The sequence below is a fragment of the Cnephaeus nilssonii genome, assembly GCF_951640355.1.
Source record: "Cnephaeus nilssonii genome assembly, chromosome: 2".
NCBI lineage: Eukaryota > Metazoa > Chordata > Mammalia > Chiroptera > Vespertilionidae > Cnephaeus > Cnephaeus nilssonii.
Window position 1 is genome coordinate 15,619,902 of NC_137073.1, and position 18,055 is coordinate 15,637,956.

Consider the following 18,055-nt stretch of genomic DNA (forward strand, 5'->3'; position numbering starts at 1 on the left):
TAGAAAAGGCCAATAAATTTAGCGAGACCCTCGAGGATATGAAAAAGGACCAACTAGAAATTAAACATACACTGACTGAAATAAAAAATATTATACAGAGACCCAACAGCAGACTAGAGGAACGCAAGAATCAAGTCAAAGATTTGAAATACAAAGAAGCAAAAAACACTCAACTGGGAAAGCAAAAAGAAAAAAGAATGCAAAAATTTGAAGATAGTGTAATAAGCCTCCGGGACAACTTAGAGCGTACCAACATCCGAATTATGGGGGTGCCAGAAGAAGAGAGAGAGCAAGATACTGAAAACCTATTTGAAGAAATAATGACTGAACACTTCCCCCACCTGGTGAAAGAAATAGACTTACAAGTCCAGGAAGCACACAGAACCCCAAACAAAAGGAATCCAAAGAGGACCACACCAAGACACATCATAATTAAAATGCCAAGAGCAAAAGACAAAGAGAGAATATTAAAAGCAGTAAGAGAAAAACAGTTAGTTACCTACAAGGGAGCACCCATACGATTGTCAGCTGATTTCTCAACAGAAACTATGCAGGCCAAGACGGGAGTGACAAGAAATTCTCAAAGTGATGAATAGCAAGAACACACAACCAAGATTACTCTACCCAGCAAAGTTATCATTCAGAATTGAAGGTCAGATAAAGAGTTTCGCAGGTAAGAAAAAGCTAAAGGAGTTAATCACCACCAAACCAGTATTATATGAAATGCTGAAAGGTATTTTTTAAGAAGAGGAAGGAGAAGAAAAAAATAAAGATAAAAATTATGAACAACAAATACATATCTATCAACAAGTGAATCTAAAAATCAAGTGAATTAAAAATCTGATGAACAGAATAAACTGGTGAATATAATAGAATCAGGGGCATAGAATGGGAGTGGATTGATAATTCTCAGGGGGAAAGGGGTGTGGGGGGTACGGGAAGAGACTGGACAAAAATCATACACCTATGGATAAGGACAGTGGAGGGAGGTAAGGGCAGAGGGTGGGGTGGGAACCGGGTGGAGGGGAGCTATGGGGGGAAAAAGAAGAAACAATTGTAATAATCTGAACAATAAAGATTTATTAAATTTAAAAAAAAAAGAGTGTGCAGTAGATCCTTAACCGTTTGGCTCAGTGGATGTTGGTCTGCGGACTCAAGGGTCCTAGGTTCAATTCCTGTCAAGGGCATGTACCTTGGTTGCAGGCACATCCCCAATGGGGGATGTGCAGGAGGCAGCTGATCAATGTTTCTCTCTCATCTATGTTTCTGATTATCCCTCTCCCGTCCTCTGTAAATATTTTTTTTTTTAAAGAAAAGAAACCAAGAATTCTAATTCCACAATGTTTAAAAACAAAAAAAGAGTGTGCAGTAGAAAGCAGGTTACTGGATCAAAATCAGATTGCTAGCCCCCAAAATATCTTATGCTCCCAATCAATAGAACCTCTGGACTCTGAAGCTGGGGTGCACTCTGTTCCAGGGACCTGGTGGACATTCCAGACATTCCGCTGCACCTGGACTCCCCAGCTGGAAGCTCTTTGTTCTGGAAGCTCTGAGAAATGCTCCAACCTGCTTTTGAAACCTGCACTTTCCCTCTGCCCCTCCTCTGTCTCGGGCTGATGAGGGGATGAGGAAGAGGCCCATTCCTGGTTTCGGAGATTCCCTGGTTCAGAGAGTGGAGGAGCCGAGGTCAGAGTTTAGGAATGCACCTGCCCCTCCCAGAGCCCTTCGACCTCCCGCTTCCTGTCTTTCCTCCTTCTCTTTCTGTTTTTGTTGCATCCCCTCCCCCACCCCCACACTATCAGCCATACTTTACTCTCTAGGGCAGGTCACCCTCCCTCCTTTCCACTTCCCAGATCATCCTCTACTGCTCTGAAATCAGCTGACCTTCCTCTGGTGCAGAAACCTCAGCTAGCTCTGTGCTGGGATGATGTGGCAGAAGGTGATTGGCTCAGTGGGGGCCCCAAAAGCAGCTGCAGCCACAGGGATTCTGTAGAAGAGGCTGCTCCTCTGAACACTTCTCATACCTGTTCCTCAACATCAGGCCACAGCCTTCTGAACCCTGAGCAGCCATGTGCTACTCCAAGGTAAGTGAGAGCAAATGATGAGGGGACAGTAGGCCCTGGAGTCCCATTTCCCACTGTGTGTTTGTTCCCTCTCCCACCAGTGCAGCCCCACCCTAGCTGATCTCTAATGCACCCGGCTCTGTCCCATCCTCCTGGGCCATGGGAGACCCCTTGAAACAGGGTGTCAGGAGAATGTGACCTGTGTGGTCATCGTGATGGCCCTGAGCCTGGTTGGGTGAATGCTATCCTGGCACCAAACTAAAATTCTGAATAATTTCTGACAAAGGCCCCACAATTTCATTTTGTGCTCAGCCTTTCACTTCATGTAGCAGGTTCTGGTTGTGGGAGAGAAATTATGGGGGCAACTCTGTGTGTATGAGAAGAGGTGTGTGTGTGTGTGTGTGTGTGTGTGTGTGTGTGTGTGTGTGTGTGAAACAATGAGTCTTATAGGACAAAGTTTTACTTTAACAATTAGACCTGATGTATTTGTGGGAAGAGCTGGAGAATGGAGGGTCTATTTGTGAGAAGAAACAATCCCAGTAGACCCTTTATATCCTAACTAGAGGCCCGGTGCATGAAATTCGTGCATGGAGTGGGGGGTGTCCCTCAGCCCAGCCTGCACCCTCTCCAATCTGGAACCCCTCGAGAAATGTCCGACTGCCCGTTTAGGCCTGATCTTAAACGGGCAGTCGGACATCCCTCTCACAATCCAGGACTGCTGGCTCCCAACTGCTTGCCTGCCTGCCAGCCTGATCACCCCCTAACCACTCGGCTGCCAGCCTGATTGATGCCTAACTGCTCCCCTGCCAGCCTATTTGCCCCCAACTTCCCTCCTCTGCTGGCCTGGTCACCCACAACTGCCCTCCCTTGCAGGCCTGGTCCCTCTCAACTGCCCTCCCTTGCAGGCATGGTGCCTCCCAACTGCCCTCCCTTGCTGGCCATCTTGTGGTGGCCATCTTGTGTCCACATGGGAGCAGGATCTTTGACCACATGGGGGCAGCCATATTGTGTGTTGGAGTGATGGTCAATCTGCATATTACTCTTTTATTAGATAGGATACCCTGAAGATGGGAAGTGGGCAGTGCTTTCCTGGGAACTTAACAATCCTCTCAGGTGCCTGGACCAGAGCCCAGTACTGGCATTGGCCTCAGTGTCTATTCCTCCGTTTTGTGGTGCCTTCCAACCTCCCCACACCTTACCACCACCCTCAGCCCCACCCCGCACCCTAAGCATGAGGTTGAGCTGATGCTCCAGGATGCTTTGGGTCGTGACCAAGGGATCGTGGAATCATCGTTGAGGAATAAAGTGATCCAGGGCTCAGTGACCAGATTGGGGCCATAAGGTGGAGGCTCATGAGGAAGTCTATGGGGAACTCCCTGCCTTGGTTGAGCCAAGGGTTTAGGGGTGAAAAAGGGCCTGGGGTGCTGTGGGCCTGCAAGGTCAGCAGTCAGGAAGAACAGCTGGATGTAGGCACTGCTGTGTCTGTCCCTCCTCATAGAGCAGTGGTCACTGCCAATTCCTCCCTCAGCCAACTCTTACCGGTACCATAGAGGGTTGGTATCTGGGAACCAGGTTGCCCTGCACACTCCAGAACAATGTTCATACTTGTACGCTTGAGTGTCATGGTGAGTGTGTGTGAGCATGTGTACAACAGGTCTGGGGGTTGGTAAGTCATATAAGATCAATTTTACAGTTACCTCCGCGGACATTCGAAGAAGATGTTGAGAAACTGAGGAGTAAAATGGTAAGAAGCTCTTGCCCATGTATAGATAGGGTGTGGGTGGGGGCCTGGGTTTTACTGTGGGAGGGTAAGAATGTTCTGGCCCTCCTGGGGTCCAAGAGGGAGAAGGATCACATCTCTTTGTCCCAACTCTATCTCTTTTTCCAGCACACGGCTTTAGACACATTCTGTGATAAACTCAAACCCGAAGAAGAGGACCAGGTGGGTCAGGGTTCCCACTCCTGTGCTCTGCACAATTTGGGTGGGGTGGTTTCACGATGATGATGATGATGATGATAATGACAATGATGATGATGATGATGATGGTGATGATGATGATGACAGTGATGGTGATGATGATGATGATGATGAAGGTGCCACCTCAGGTTGGCTCATTCCTTACACTGGACAGAATTCACACCTGTGTGGCGGGTGAGTACACAGGCAGGGGATAGGAAGGCCCAGGAAGCCTGAGAGATGTCCACGTCATAGGTATACTGATGACAGAGCAGTGATGGGGAGACGGTGAGCTGAGAACAGGGGATAAGACTGACAGTGAGGGAGGCCGGGGGAATTTAAACCAAGTCATTTTTCCCCAACAGGTCCACATAGGCCTAGAAGAGCTGGAGGTGAGTTTTGGCCTCGCCCCTCCCCCAAAACTTAGTCCCCAGGAGTTTGGCTGGGCCAGGTTATTGGGGTGAGCTTTGGCTCCCTTGGAGGTCACAGTGGGGACTACAGACCACAGCAGGCAGGAGCAGGTCTGCAGCCTCCCACCCTCCTCTCCTCAGGATAGCATCGACGAGGCCTCGCTTGAGATCCTATTTGATCACTGGGAGAACAACAACCAGGTGAGTCTGAGGCACCTGTCCCAGCCCTCTGTGCTTCCCTTCACCCTAATCTCTTTGGATGTTGGCGCTGCCATGTGCACACACAGCCCCTGAGTGGGGTGGGGTGGGTGGGGTGGGGTGGGGTGAGGTGGGGTGGGGTGGGGTGGAGGAGTGGCTGGCACCAGCTCCTGACCTCCCCACCCAGCACACAGTGGCCAAATCCCGGCCCTCAACTTCATGCATTAATGGGGAACCCCCTGGGCCTGGTGCTGGCCTCAGAGGCCAGTCAGCCAACAAGCAGGTACGACCATCGGGGTTTAGCTGCAAAGGGGAATTGCGGCCTGAACCTCCACAAGAGGTCTTTGTGTGTGGACTGCCGGCAGGAAAGCAGGCAGCTCCATGTGTGAGCTTCTGTCAGGACCCGGTCGGACCCTTCACATGCCCCATCCCCACAGGAATCTGCTCCCTTACTTCCGGAACAGCAGCAGGAACTACGTAACAGAGTCCGTAGTAGAGCCCTCCCTGGACATGAGGATGCAGGTTTTCCTGGACAGAAACCAGGCCCAGAGCAGGACTCTGAGCCGGAAGAATCAAACAACCAAAGTCCAGGTGATTTTGAGAGGATGTTTATTAACGATGGGACGGTGAAACGAGGAGGGCTTAGGATAGAAGCAGCACCAGCAGAGAGCCTAGGCGGGGCTGCTTTGGCTCTCTGGAAATTTAGGGAAAAGGGGGGCCTTGGAGACAGGTTTGGGGGGTCAGTCCAGACGAGCTGCTGCTGCCCATTGCTCCTCTGGTTGCAAGTCTCCCGGGGACCCAGATTTAGGCGATGCATGCCTGAAAGGGAAGAAAGGTGTGGGCTTGCTCCTGGGTCCTTTGTCTTGAGGGGTTTAAAGGCTGAGTTCAGAGGCGGGCTTGGGGAAGGCTCTCAATGGGATACTCATCAGCTTTATGCTGCTGTGCCCAAATGAGATGTGTTCCTTTACCTTAGCTGTGCTCGGGTGTGGTTGGCACTAACTGGATTGAGCTATCTACCTCCCTAGTGGGGTAATTTAAGCTATTTACTCCCTGTTCTGGGGGGAGAAGTATTAGCCACTTAGTCTTTTTTTTTTTTTTAATCCTCACCTGAGGATATGTTTATTGATTTTAGAGAGAGAGAGGAAGGGGGAGAGAGAGAGAGCCAGAGATAGAGAAGGAGAGAAACATCTATGTGAGAGAGAAACATGAATCGGTTGCCTCTTGTATTTGCTTTGAACATGGATTGAACCTGCAAGCTAGGTATGTGTCCTGACTGGGAATCGAACCCACAACCTGTGTTGGTGTACGGGACAATGCTCTAAACTAAACCATTTACTCTTGTGTGCCTGGTTAGGGAAGACAGGATTTTGCAATGTACTAGATGGCTGTAAAGGCTTGGTCGTTTAACCATCTGTCTCAGCTTCCCTATTCCGCTTGCCCTGGCTTGCTAACTAGTCTCTCTCACAGGGGCCCAGAAGCCTGGGGAGAGCTTTTGGGAACGGGTACTGAGGTTGTTCCAAGAGATGCTAAGTCGACTGCAGAAGAAGTGGCAGGACCTGCTGGCCTGGCTGCAGAAGAAGTGGGCCTCCTTTGTCAGAACTATGGAGTTCGTCTGGAGTGCGATTAAGGATTTCTGCTCCGGTGTGGCACAGTACTTCTCCAGTTTATTCCAGTTCTAAGGAGTCCCATGAGGTCCTGGAGGAGCTCAGTCACACCTCCCAGCCCTTTGATTCCCCCCTTCCCAGAAAGAATCTTCTGAAGTAACATTTGCTTTCCTGCTCACCCTTGACCCATCCTCGACAACCTCCCTCACTTCCACCCTGTTCACAGCCTCTCCACCTAGCTTGCCTGGGTTTCCTTCTCTTGCTACGGCATTTTAATAAAACTTGGTTGGCCTGGGGAGGGGGCATGAGTGGGGTGGAGGAGGTCCATGGGGAAAAAGGGAGATCTGTAATACTTTCAACAATAAAGGTGATTTGCTTCAAAAGTTGACTGAACCAAATTGAGTGCCTGTCTGGCTGGGTGGCAGGGAGCTCAGTGGTTAGAGGGAGAGGCTGTGCACCAATCAGATGGACCTCGGCCTGGATCTTGGCTCTGGTGAAAAAGGAGAAGCCACCAGACCTCTCTAATCTGTAAATAGGGCCCTGGTCACACTGGCCGTGGACTTATAATGGGCCCCTGGACGCCAGCCTGTGCACGGCTTCCGGCAGTGCCTGGCACACAGTAAGTGCTCAATAGCTGCCCGTTCCTGAACACAAGGAGCTCAGGCCTGAGGGACTTTGGCCCCTTTTCTTTTCCTGACCACCCTCTTTGGGCCTTCACCACTGGGGCTGGGCTGGGCCTCTGAAACTCCTTCATCTTTCTTCCAAGATCAGAGGCCCAGGGCCTGGGGCAGTGGTGGTGGTAGGGCGTGGGCAGAGTGCACTTCTGTGTGAGCCGGGAAGGAAGGCAGAGGAGGGAGGGGGCAGCCATCTGATCTCGGGGCTGGCCACCTGACCTGGGACTGCAAATGCAGAGACTGGGAGAGCCTGGAGCAAGGCCTGAGGCCTGAGAGGGCCAGCGCCTCGGCTCACCATCTGTGAGGCCCCAGGCCTCCCACCCCCAGCCCTGACTCCCTGCTCCAGGCAGATGTATAAAGACCAGCTTTGCATTCAGGGGTGATTGGCAGCAGATAGCAGCCGCTGAGATGAGATGAAGGTGGGGCTTTGAGCTGAAGCAGGAAGAAAAGGGAGGAAGTGGGCCTGGTGAAGAGCAGACACACCAGCAGTGGATGTGGGGAGGGGGTTGGGAGCCAGGAGACCTGCAGGATGGGGGCATTTCTGTGGGTCAGTATCCTGCACCCTCTTCTGCCAGCTCCAGACCCTTTGGATGGTAGGAACGAAATCTTGATTCCTAGAAGGAGCTCCCCATAAGGGCCAGCTGTCAGTCCTGCAAGAGGGAGCAATGGCTGGACCCGGACCCTTTCAGTAGCTTCTCGGTGGTCCCGATAATCCGGAGGGACCCTGCCCCAGCAGGGGAGGGCGCTAGTGGCAAGGATCTTCCTTACCTTTGGCCTGGCCCCGCCCATCTGAGAGTTCCTTTTAGCAGAGCCCCACTGGTGCTCACATCCTATCCCCCTTCACTTCCAGGGGACCCCTCTGGCATGCCTTCACACTATAAGGCCCATCTCTGGCCTGAATCCCCCAGCTCCAAGGGCTGCCCACTGCAGGTCCTGACCAGCCTTCACTTACCCTTGGCCATATCCTCACCTCACATCCCAGGCACCTTTTTTTCTTTTCTTTTCTTTTCTTTTCTTTATGTTTCTATGTTGTTGGTTTTTTTTTTTTTTTATGTTTTTATTGATTTCAGAGAGGAATGGAGAGAGAGAAAGAGGTAGAAACATCCATGATGAGAGAGAATTATTGATCGGCTGCCTCCTGCACACCCCCTACTGGGGATCGAGCCCACAACCCAGCACGTGCCCTGACCAGGAATCGAACCGCGACCTCCTGCTTCATAGGTCGATGCTCAACCACTGAACCATGCCACACCACTCCAGCTGGGCTCTTTTAGAGATTTATGGATTTTTTAGAGAGAGAGGAAGGGTGAGATAGAAACATCGGTGAGAAGGAAACATTGATCAGCTGCCTCCTGCACACCTCCTACTGGGGATGGAGCCTGCAACCTGGGCATGTGCCTTGACTGGGAATTGAACAGGCGACCTCTTGGTTCATGAGTCAACTTCTGAGCCACACCGGGCATCAGTCACCATTCTTTTTTTTTTCAAACCCTGTCCCTGAATTTCCCAAGTGTCCCTGTATCAAACCTCCACTGACCTCTCCTCATGCCCTCCCACTTAATTCTTCCAACAGAAAAAACTGTCCCCCTGTGCTAAAGCCACCAGGAGCTTTGTGGCCCACCAATCCCTTGAGGTCACCTACTAGCTCATCTCCCAGTCTTGCCTCTTTTAAGCTATTTCAGTCCGGTAGCCAAGCTCTAAATGATTACATTGTTAAAAATGTAGTAACTTGCCCTAACCGGTTGGGCTCAGTGGACAGAGGGTTGGCCTGCGGACTGAAGGGTCCCAGGTTAGATTCCAGTCAAGGGCATGTACCTTGGTTGCAGGCACATCCCCGGTAGGGAGTGTGCAGGAGGCAGCTGATAGATGTTTCTCTCTCATTGATGTTTCTAACTCTCTATCCCTCTCCCTTCCTCCCTGTAAAAAATCAATAAAATATATTAAAGAAAAAAAAATGAAGTAACTCACGGCCTAAAAATCTCCCGTGTTCCCAATGTGAATGAAGCCCAACCCTGGCCTGTAAGGCTCTGCCTGCATCATAGGTCCCTGCAGATCGCCCTCCTGGACAACATTCTTTAGCTGCCTGCCAAGCCTCTCCCATCTCAGGGCCTTTACCCACGCTGTTCCCTCTGTCTGGGAGGCCCTTTCCACTCTCCTGAGGCTGCCTCCCTCCCTCTATTGTAGTCCTTGTTCCCCTCAATAGCCCACACAGTCCCTGGCACACAGTAGGTGCTCAATAAAGAATAAGCTTTCGATGCTGTGGGTTCTCCCAGCTCCTCTCAGTCTCTTAGTTAACCAATCCTTCCTCTTTGAAATTCCTTCCTCCCCCCCACCCCCACCGGGGTTTTCCATGAGTTGAATTTGTTGTGTGACATCTGGTGGCTCTCGATACCCCAATCTTCCCACCCAACCCCCAAAGTGCTGACCTTTGCTAGACTCAGAGCCTTCCCACCTCCCTTAGTCCATTGACCCTGGTGAATAAGTTCTCTAACTTTCTACAAAAACTTGTTAAAGAGCAGTTATGTGTCAAGTGGGGTGGAGGGGCCACAGAAACTCAGACACAGCATTTTTGTGGGTGAAAAGCCACAGACAACAACAGGAAGTTCTCATGTGCTCTGGAGCTGGGGTGGGCTGTCTTCCTCTCCTGTATTTCTTTTTCACAATTTGTGTATTGTAATGTTTTTTTTTTAAATTGATGTCAGAGAGAAAAAGGGAGAGGGAGAGAGAGATAGAAACATCAGTCAGCTGCCTCCTACAGCCGCCTCCTGAGGATTAAGCCTGCAACCTAGGGAATTGAACTGGTGACTTCCTGGTGCATGGACCAACACTCAACCATTGACCCACACCAACCATTGGCCAGGATCTCCTGTATTTTTATTAGAAATCACATGATTTAGCCCAGCTGGCATAGCTCAGTGGTTGAGCATTGACCTATGAACCAGGAGGTCACTGTTCGGTTTCTGGTCAGGGCACATGCCCGAATTGTGGGCTCGATCCCCAGTAGGGGACGTGAAGGAGGCAGCCAATCAGTGATTCTCTCTCATCATTGACGTTTCTATCTCTTTCTCCCTCACCCTTCCTCTCTGAAATCAATAAAAGTATATGTTTTTTTAAAAGGGAAGACATTTCCAAATTAAACATTTCAAAATTATATTAATTGACTACTGCTGTTATATGAATATAGAACTCTATCCCTCGAAGGCATGCAATGTAATATCAAAACTGAGAAGAGAGAAAAAATAAAAAAATAAAAAAACAAACTGAGAAGAGCAAATTGGTTTCAATTTGAGCAACGAAGGGTTTCATGGGTAGTGGCCGCCTCGCCGTGGAGAGAAGGGTCACCAGGCTCCATTTGGTCTCATCAAGGAAATCCCCGGAGCTGTGCTCGCCATGGGTGCTGGAGAGGAAGGCCAGAGGAAGATTTGCATTTGACATCCCTAATCTAATGCGGAGCTTTCACTTTGAAGATAAGGAATGCGATGCCCACAAAAGCCATCTTCTTTACCTTGTTGCTTTAGTCTCAAGTCAGCATCTGAGGCAAATATAAAGACATTTTAATATTTTGGATTATTTTTTTGCAATTATTTGTTTCTTTCAATCCCTGTTATCAATACAAAGCTGACTTCATTTTTGCTTTCCTCTCTGGCATTATCATCAAGTTAGTGAATTTAATTCCTTTTTTCATCCTCAGCTCTTTCTGCACCATGCCTTTAATTTTTTTCTTTAGACCAGCGATTTTTCATCTTCTTTATCTGATGGCACACGTAAATTATATAAAGTCCCATGGCACACCAAAAATATATTTTTTTCCCATCTGACCAAAAAATAGGTATAATTTTGATTCATTCACATTGGATGGCTAGTGTGTTGGATGCTGCCACTTTTTTATTTGACAATGTAAGGGAAAAGCGGTCAGTGCCCCTGACTAAATAGTCAGGTATTGCACGTTTTAAAAATTCTTGCAGCTCACCAGTTGAAGATCACTGGCCTAGACACTTCTGGTCACAAGCAGACATTTATCCAATTGTCTCTCTTTTGATCAAATATTTTTCTCTTCTGTTTTTTGTTTTATTCCTGATTAAGAGAAAACTACCAGTATTGTAACAGATACTAAGGTCTAATAGCTAGTTAATGTATGATGAACTTCAACACTCATTAAGTACAAGTGTCAGCTTTACTAAAAAACAACAACACAACCAACACACACAAAGAAAACTGTCCAGCCCTAGCCGGTTTGGTTCAGTGGATAGAACATCGGCCTGCAGACTGACGAGTCCCAGGTTTGATTCCCGTCAAGGGCACGTGCCCAAGTTGCCCGCTTGATCCCCAGTATGGGGCATGCAGGAGGCACCTGATCAATGATTCTCTCTCATTGATGTTTTTAACTCTCTCTCCCTCTGAAATCAATACAAATATATTTAAAAAAGAAAACTGTCCAGCCCAACCGGGTAGTTCAGTTGGTTAGCGTGTCAGCCCAATATGTCAAGGTTGCTGGTTCAATCCCCGGTTAGCGCACATACAAGAATAAACCAATGAATGCCTAAATAAGTGGAACAACAAATCCATGCTTCTCTCTCCTGTTGTCTCTCTCAAATAAAAAAAGAAAAAAGTCCTGGCTCAGTTGGTTGGAATATCGTCACTGTTAGGGTCACCGAAGGATGAACGCACGGCCCCAAAGAGGTAAGAATTATGAATTTATTAGGTCATCTGGAAAACCAGATGGGCTGAGCCCCAAAATGGCACCAGTACCCAGAATTCTCTGGGAAGGTCCTGAGGGGAAAGATAATGGTCTTACCAAGTGGAATGTGGTCTTAGCAAGTGCTATGCAAAAGGGAATGTCTGTTGTGAAATGGTCTAAAGGTAGGTTCCCAGGGGAGAGGGGTCTTCATTCAATTATTCCATCAGATCTAACAGGCACGTACACCTGGTCAAGGCACATACCTGGGTTGTGGGTTCAATCCCTAGTCAGGGTGCGGGGGGGGGGGGGCATCCAATCAATGGTTCTCTCTCATATCCATGTTTCTCTCTCTCCCTTCCTCTCTCTAAAAAATTCAAGTAAAATAACTGTCCATGGGAGGGGGAGACAGGTCAAGAATGCCTGATGAGTAGGAAAAGAAGGTGGGGGGCACTCTGACAATCCAGCTTTGGGTTTAGGGGATCATAAGTGGTTAGGGGCCCCCGGCTGATAACCTGAGTTAGCTGCAGGCAGGTTTCGTTTCACCTGCTAGCATTTCCCATTTGAATTAGATACCAGCATTCCAAAACAGTTTCCCATAATCATCCAGAAACTGGGACTTTAAATGGCATGCCATCTTAATTTAAAGAGCCACCTATGATAGAGGATACTGTACTGGACAGCACAGATTAGGGTCCACTCCAGAGCAGGAGAAATTCCAGGGTGAGGTTCCTTGGCCTTCTCCATGGCTGGCTGTGACAGAGAGCCACCTCCTCTCACACACACCCCACTCCGGGCCTTTCTGGGGGGGGGAGACTCTCCCCAGGCCTGTTCCCATCCAGCCTGCCTTTGGAGGTGCTGGGGTGGGGGGAGGGAGAAAGCCACCAGTGTGACAGTCGGGAGGGTAATAGATGTCTTTAGGGTAAATGTAAAAAAAAGAAAGAGGAGCCCTAGCCGGTTTGGCTCAGTGAGCAGAGCTTTGGCCTGCAGACGGAAGGATCCTGGCTTCATTCTGGTCAAGGGCACATACCATACTTGAAGCTCCTCCCTGGCCTGGGCCCTGGTAGTGGCATGTGCAGGAAGCAACCAGTATACAGGCTTCCAACTGTCTCTCACTAAAGACCAAAATCTGATGGGTATTTTCTTTGCCCATAATGAAGTATAACATCGGTGCTGCAGCCGCTTCTGACGGCTAAATCTTCTGCTACCAAACATGACACATGGTAGGGCTATACACACATCTTAGGGAGGTGACTGACGTTCATTTTTACCTTCTTACGCAAAGCGAAACTGTCCTTGTCTTTCTGGAGTTGTGTCCATGAAGGCGCAGGCATCATCTAAGTCTATTATACAGTTTTCCGCAGGCCACTTTCAGGGCTGTGTATGGTGGCCAGTTTTTCTTTCTAGCCACAAATACAGTCTGTCCAATTTCCCTAAAATGCATTCTGGGATGGGACAAAGTTGTTTTGCGGTACATAGGCAGCTTAATCTCTACATAACTGGGCTTGGGCCTCTGTTTAGAAAGCCGTAATCTATACATTTAACATGTGGCCTTAGGTCCTTCCAACCCAGCAGGGTCTCTGCCATCCCTCAGTCAGACTCCTCCTCTCTCGGAGAATCTCAAAGTCCTGAAGGCTCCCCGGGTCTAGGGAGAGCGCCTTTCCTTTGCACTTTTTGTTAACCCTGTTTACTAGTTACAGGGCCCTGCTATCTTTGTCTCTTGTGGCCCTTTGACTTTACTCTGCCAGTCCAAACAGCCAGCGTTGCCGTTAGAAACAGCTTTGCATATTGCAAAGGGCTTCTGTGGCAGTGGCTTGGGTATTCGGCCCCTTGACTTCCCACCAGTCCCCTTAGTGGCAGAGCAGCGACCAGGCCTCTCCCAAGGGAGTGCACTGGAAGGGGATGAGCGGCAGGTATTGGCACTTGTTCTTGTAGTCCTGAACCCTTTCAACACATTTGCAAACAGGGAGCTTTCACTAGCTCTATCTGCTGCTTTCACAGATCCCGGGCTCCCTGCTCCATTCCTGGGGCTGCCGGAAGGCCAGTAGCAGTCACTGGCTTCTGGTTTAACTGCTGTAGCCAGCAAGCCAAAGGCCTAAGTCTTGTATTGCTTGTTGTAAAACGCTCATTACGAACTGGGAGGCAGCGGGGCAGCTGTAGTGTCAGGTGAATGTCAGCTACCCCCCCCCCCACCTCCCACCCCCTCACTTGTCATTGTTGGGGTCTGGGTGTCTGACCTTCCCTTCCGCTCGCTCTTCTTACCCCCTTACCTGCCCGCTCTCATTCCAGGCAAGGGTTTCTGCCGGGGCTGAGGGATCTTTGGGCTGCCTGGCTGCAGCTTAGATATTTGGCCCCTCTACCTTCTTTTGCTTGCTCTTGCTTCTCTGGCAAAGGTCTTTCCCAAGCCTCCTGCTCCCCGCTGCTCTTTGGGGATCTGGTTCCAAGTCCTCAAGGGGTGGGGAGTCAACATGATCTCCCGACAGGGCACTTACCCCTAAAGTCCTGTCCTGACACCTAGTGTTGGGAGCACTGGCTCCTTCTTCTAGGTCCTGCCAGCAAAGCCAAGTGTCAGAGCAGCAAGGGCACAGCTGCTCTGAGTGGTTCTGAGTTATTTACTGGGCAACAGCTCAGGTGTCAGGTTACTGTCTGTCATTCCCCTTTTTTCTCCCTGCTGCTGCTGTTTCTTCCAGGGCCACTGCAGGCAGCTCTGGCATTTACTCTCCACCCCGCGCCCCCCCCCCCCCTTCTTCTTTCACCTGGCTCTGGGGTCTGAGTCTGCCTAGCAACCAGTTCTAAATCACCAGGGCGGCTGAGGACTTCAGCTCCATTTCTCCTCCACTTGGATCCTGGGAGTTTAGGTCTTTTTTGTTTGTTTGTTTTTATAAATGTATTAGAATTCTTTATTCTTAGAAACCTCAATCATTTAATGATTACCAAAAGTGAACAGTCAGCACTTTTTTGAACACACTTTATGAACAATTTATGAACACACTTTAAATGTACTTTTTCAAGAAAATATACCTAGACCTTCTGTGATAAAACTAAGAGCAGGTAAATTAAAATTTGTCTAGTAAAAACTGCTATATTTTTCCCTATGTAATTTAAAGTATATTGTATTGGTCTAATTTAGTATTGGAAGGGTTAAAAAGAATAAACCAGGGCAGAGAAAGATTAATTGTGCTTGCAGAAAAGTTGCAACCTTGAATCTAGTGCAGTTCTGATAAGACACCTGGTAGGCTATGGACCAGACCCCTATACCAGCAGAGCGGTCTGCAGCTAGTAAAAATCAACAAAAACCTATCTTTCCCTGCTTCATAATTAACTGTGGACACCCCCGCCCTCCTGTCCCCCAGCCCAGGGCCCACTGCTTGTCTCCCTTTCCCATTGTGAGTCAGAGGGAGACAATTCCTACATAGGGGAGAAATAGAAACAGTGGGAGTTTCGGAGAAAACTACAGACTGCCACTGTATTAGTCCTCCCTCCCAGAGGCTGGGGTCCGACCCATGGAGAAAAATGATTCTTAGTCAGTCTGGAAAGATAGCAGATGAAGATAAGGGTGCGTAGGGAGATTTCTTATGGATCAAAATCCTGGAAGGTCCACTGAAGGAAATTATTTTCAATCCAATCACAGATACCGTCAGGGGTGTAAGAAGAGGTGTGGAACCAAGTTATGTCTTCTAGGAGGGCCCTAATAAATGACTGAAAATGGCAAGTCAAACAAAACACACAACCACAAAGACAACAGACCGCGCAAGACACACAACCAGGGTTAACGAGGTCCATTAATCTTATCTAATAAAAGAGTAATATACAGATTGATCATCACTGCAACACACAATATAGCTGCCCCCATGTGGTCAAAGATCCTGCCCCCATGTGGACACAAGATGGCCACTACAAGATGGCCAGCAGGGGAGGGCAGTTGGGAGGCACCCGGCCTGCAGGGGAGGGCAGTTGGAGGTGATCAACCCTGCAGGAGAGGGCAGTTAGGGGTGACCAGGCCGGCAGAGGAGGGCAGTTGGAGGTGATCAACCCTGCAGGAGAGGGCAGTTAGGGGTGACCAGGCTGGCAGAGGAGGGAAGTTGGGGGCAAACAGGCTGGCAGGGGAGCAGTTAAGCATCAACCAGGCTGGCAGCAGAGTGATTAGGGGGTGATCAGGCTGGCAGGCAGAAGCGGTTAGGGGCAATCAGGAAGGCAGGCAGGCAAGCAGTTGGGAGCCAGCAGTCCTGGATTGTGAGAGGGATGTCCGACTGCCCGTTTAGGCCTGATCCCACCAGGATCGGGCCTAAACGGGCAGTCGGACATCCCTCCAGGAGTCCCAGATTGGAGAGGGTACAGGCTGGGCTGAGGGACAACCCCCCGCCATGCACGAATTTCGTGCACCGGGCTTCTAGTAGTTAATAACCTCAGCCTTAGTTCCGCCTCAGGTGGCTCATGGGGCTATGATATCACAGGCAGGGGCAGGGCCCATAAATCTCCCCGCCCTGCGGAGCTATAAGCCCTGCCCCTGGAAGTTCCACCAAAAGAGATAAGAAAAGCCATAAATAACAAGTTCTTTGTTCTTTGAAATTTACTACTTTGTTGCAAATAGTTAACTTGAAAAGACTTCTCTCTTGCTTTTCTTACAAGCAATCTCAGAACCAAGCAATCTTGGAACCTAGCCGTCCTTTGATTTAGCCTTTAAATCTACCCCAGAAATTTAAGATTTCAATTTAATACAGCAAATTCACAACTCAGGGAAGAGCAACCGATAGACAGAAATTTTATTAGCTAAGTGGGGCTGATTCCCTCTGTGATAAAGAGCAAATGTCCCTGAGAAAAAGGATTCTCAGCAGCACTGCTAGACTTTTGCAGTTTGTCACGGCAGCATTCAGCCTTTAGTAAATCAAATGTTTTAGTCAGATGAATCAACAGAAATGCAGAAGAAATCAAAGTAGCTTTTGCTTCACACAGACTCTCACACTTACATTTATACACCAGACAATTCGAGTTTTTTACTTCTACCAGGTATTTTCTCAGAGTTTAAACAATCCACCTGATTTCTGATTAATTGCCTGAGGAAGCTGTATGGCTTACCCTTCCACTCACTTGGAGTGGACCTGACTGACTGGGGCCCCTACCTTACCAATTCTGTCGACAGGTCCAGAAGTGTCTGTCCACTCTCTCCAAATGCCGGCCAGGTCCTGGGCTGAGGGCCTGGAGCGCCAGAGTCCCCTGGTTCAATTCTGCTAACTCAGCAGGGCGACAAACCTGGCCCACTCACCGGAGGCAAAAAAGACCAAGCGCGGTTGATCTCCCAGTAGTTCAGGGAACCATTAATGTTACAAAAGACCGGAGAAGAACCAAGCAACACTCAGAGAGATGGAGTTACACTTTATCATTATTACGCTCGGGCCGAGAGAAAACTGTATTTCAAATTCTGGGCCCCAACATGGAGGAACTTCTCTATTTACATGTTTTTACCTTCTTTGTCTCCCAAATATGGGGTGTTTCCGGTCCCCTTTGCAAGTTCTTAAAGAGCCCTTATGTGCTGGGCTTTGAGACCTCAACCAAAGGCTTGAGGTCTGATAACTTTGTCTGGGGAATGTTTATGGCCTCTCTGGAGGACTCCTATTTTCCTTATTATTTAAGCAAGCAAGCATTTACAGAAGCCAAAATAGCAGGGTTAAAATTTCAAACAGCAGTTTTTATATGAGATGGATGCTTCAGACTGAAGGATCCTGGCTTTGATTCTGGTCAAGGGCACGTACCATGCTTGAAACTCCTCCCTGGCCTGAGCCCCGGTCAGGGCATGTGCAGGAGGCAACCAATCGATGTGTTTCTCTCACATCGATATTTCTCTATCTTTCCGTCTCTCTAAAAATCAATAAAAACATATCCTCGGGTGAGGCTTAAAAAAAAGAAGAAAGAGGAAGGCTGTTTTAGGGCCGGCCCCTGTGAGGCTGGGGGCAATGCCGTGCCTGCTGGTGGCGCTGTGGCGTTGAAGTCCCAGCCCTGTGGCCCTGTCAGCAGAGGCACACTGGTTGACAGCAGAGGAGAGGAACCAAGTTATGCTTGACCTTAAAGCAGCAGGAGGGTCAGAATTAAAGGAGAGATGCCATCTACAAAGGTTCTTCAAAAATTTTAATCCGGCATTTGGCTTCCTGTCTCGAGTTGCCCTACAAGCAGAAAAAATAAATCACTGGGAATGGTTCAATGGATACAAAAAAGTCCAGGTCACTCTCACCTCACATGGCGGTGGTGGACTGACCAAAAGAGGTGTGAAACTGGCCACGTTTATTGAAAAAGCAGCTGCTTCGGTGTGATTTCTCCCAAAATGCATATAAAATCTTATAAACCTCTTAGGTGTAATATATTTTGAAGACAATTTATATGAACAATTTAAGTTGTAAATTTAGTTCACCTTTATGCCACATTTTGTAAAATTAATGCTTAAGGCCCTGGCTGGTTTGGCTCAGTGGATGGAGCGTTGGC

The 18,055-nt window shown here is 48.8% G+C and overlaps 1 protein-coding gene across 1 annotated transcript; it reads left to right on the forward strand.

The window, feature by feature from the left end:
- Positions 1-1,895: 1,895 nt before the first annotated feature.
- IL32 (interleukin 32) lies at positions 1,896-6,598 on the forward strand. Its single transcript, XM_079795550.1, has 7 exons — positions 1,896-2,084; positions 3,757-3,807; positions 3,952-4,005; positions 4,386-4,412; positions 4,572-4,631; positions 5,066-5,219; positions 6,096-6,598. The coding sequence occupies exons 1-7, from the start codon at positions 2,070-2,072 to the stop codon at positions 6,305-6,307; spliced, it is 573 nt and encodes a 190-aa protein (XP_079651676.1). The 5' UTR covers positions 1,896-2,069; the 3' UTR covers positions 6,308-6,598.
- Positions 6,599-18,055: the final 11,457 nt, after the last annotated feature.

Bases quoted from the DNA above. Each gene is read 5' to 3' on its own strand.
- IL32 (XM_079795550.1), top strand. The intron at 4,413-4,571 runs GTGAGTTTTGGC...TCCTCTCCTCAG, and splicing joins TAGGCCTAGAAGAGCTGGAG to GATAGCATCGACGAGGCCTC. The intron at 5,220-6,095 runs GTGATTTTGAGA...TCTCTCTCACAG, and splicing joins ATCAAACAACCAAAGTCCAG to GGGCCCAGAAGCCTGGGGAG.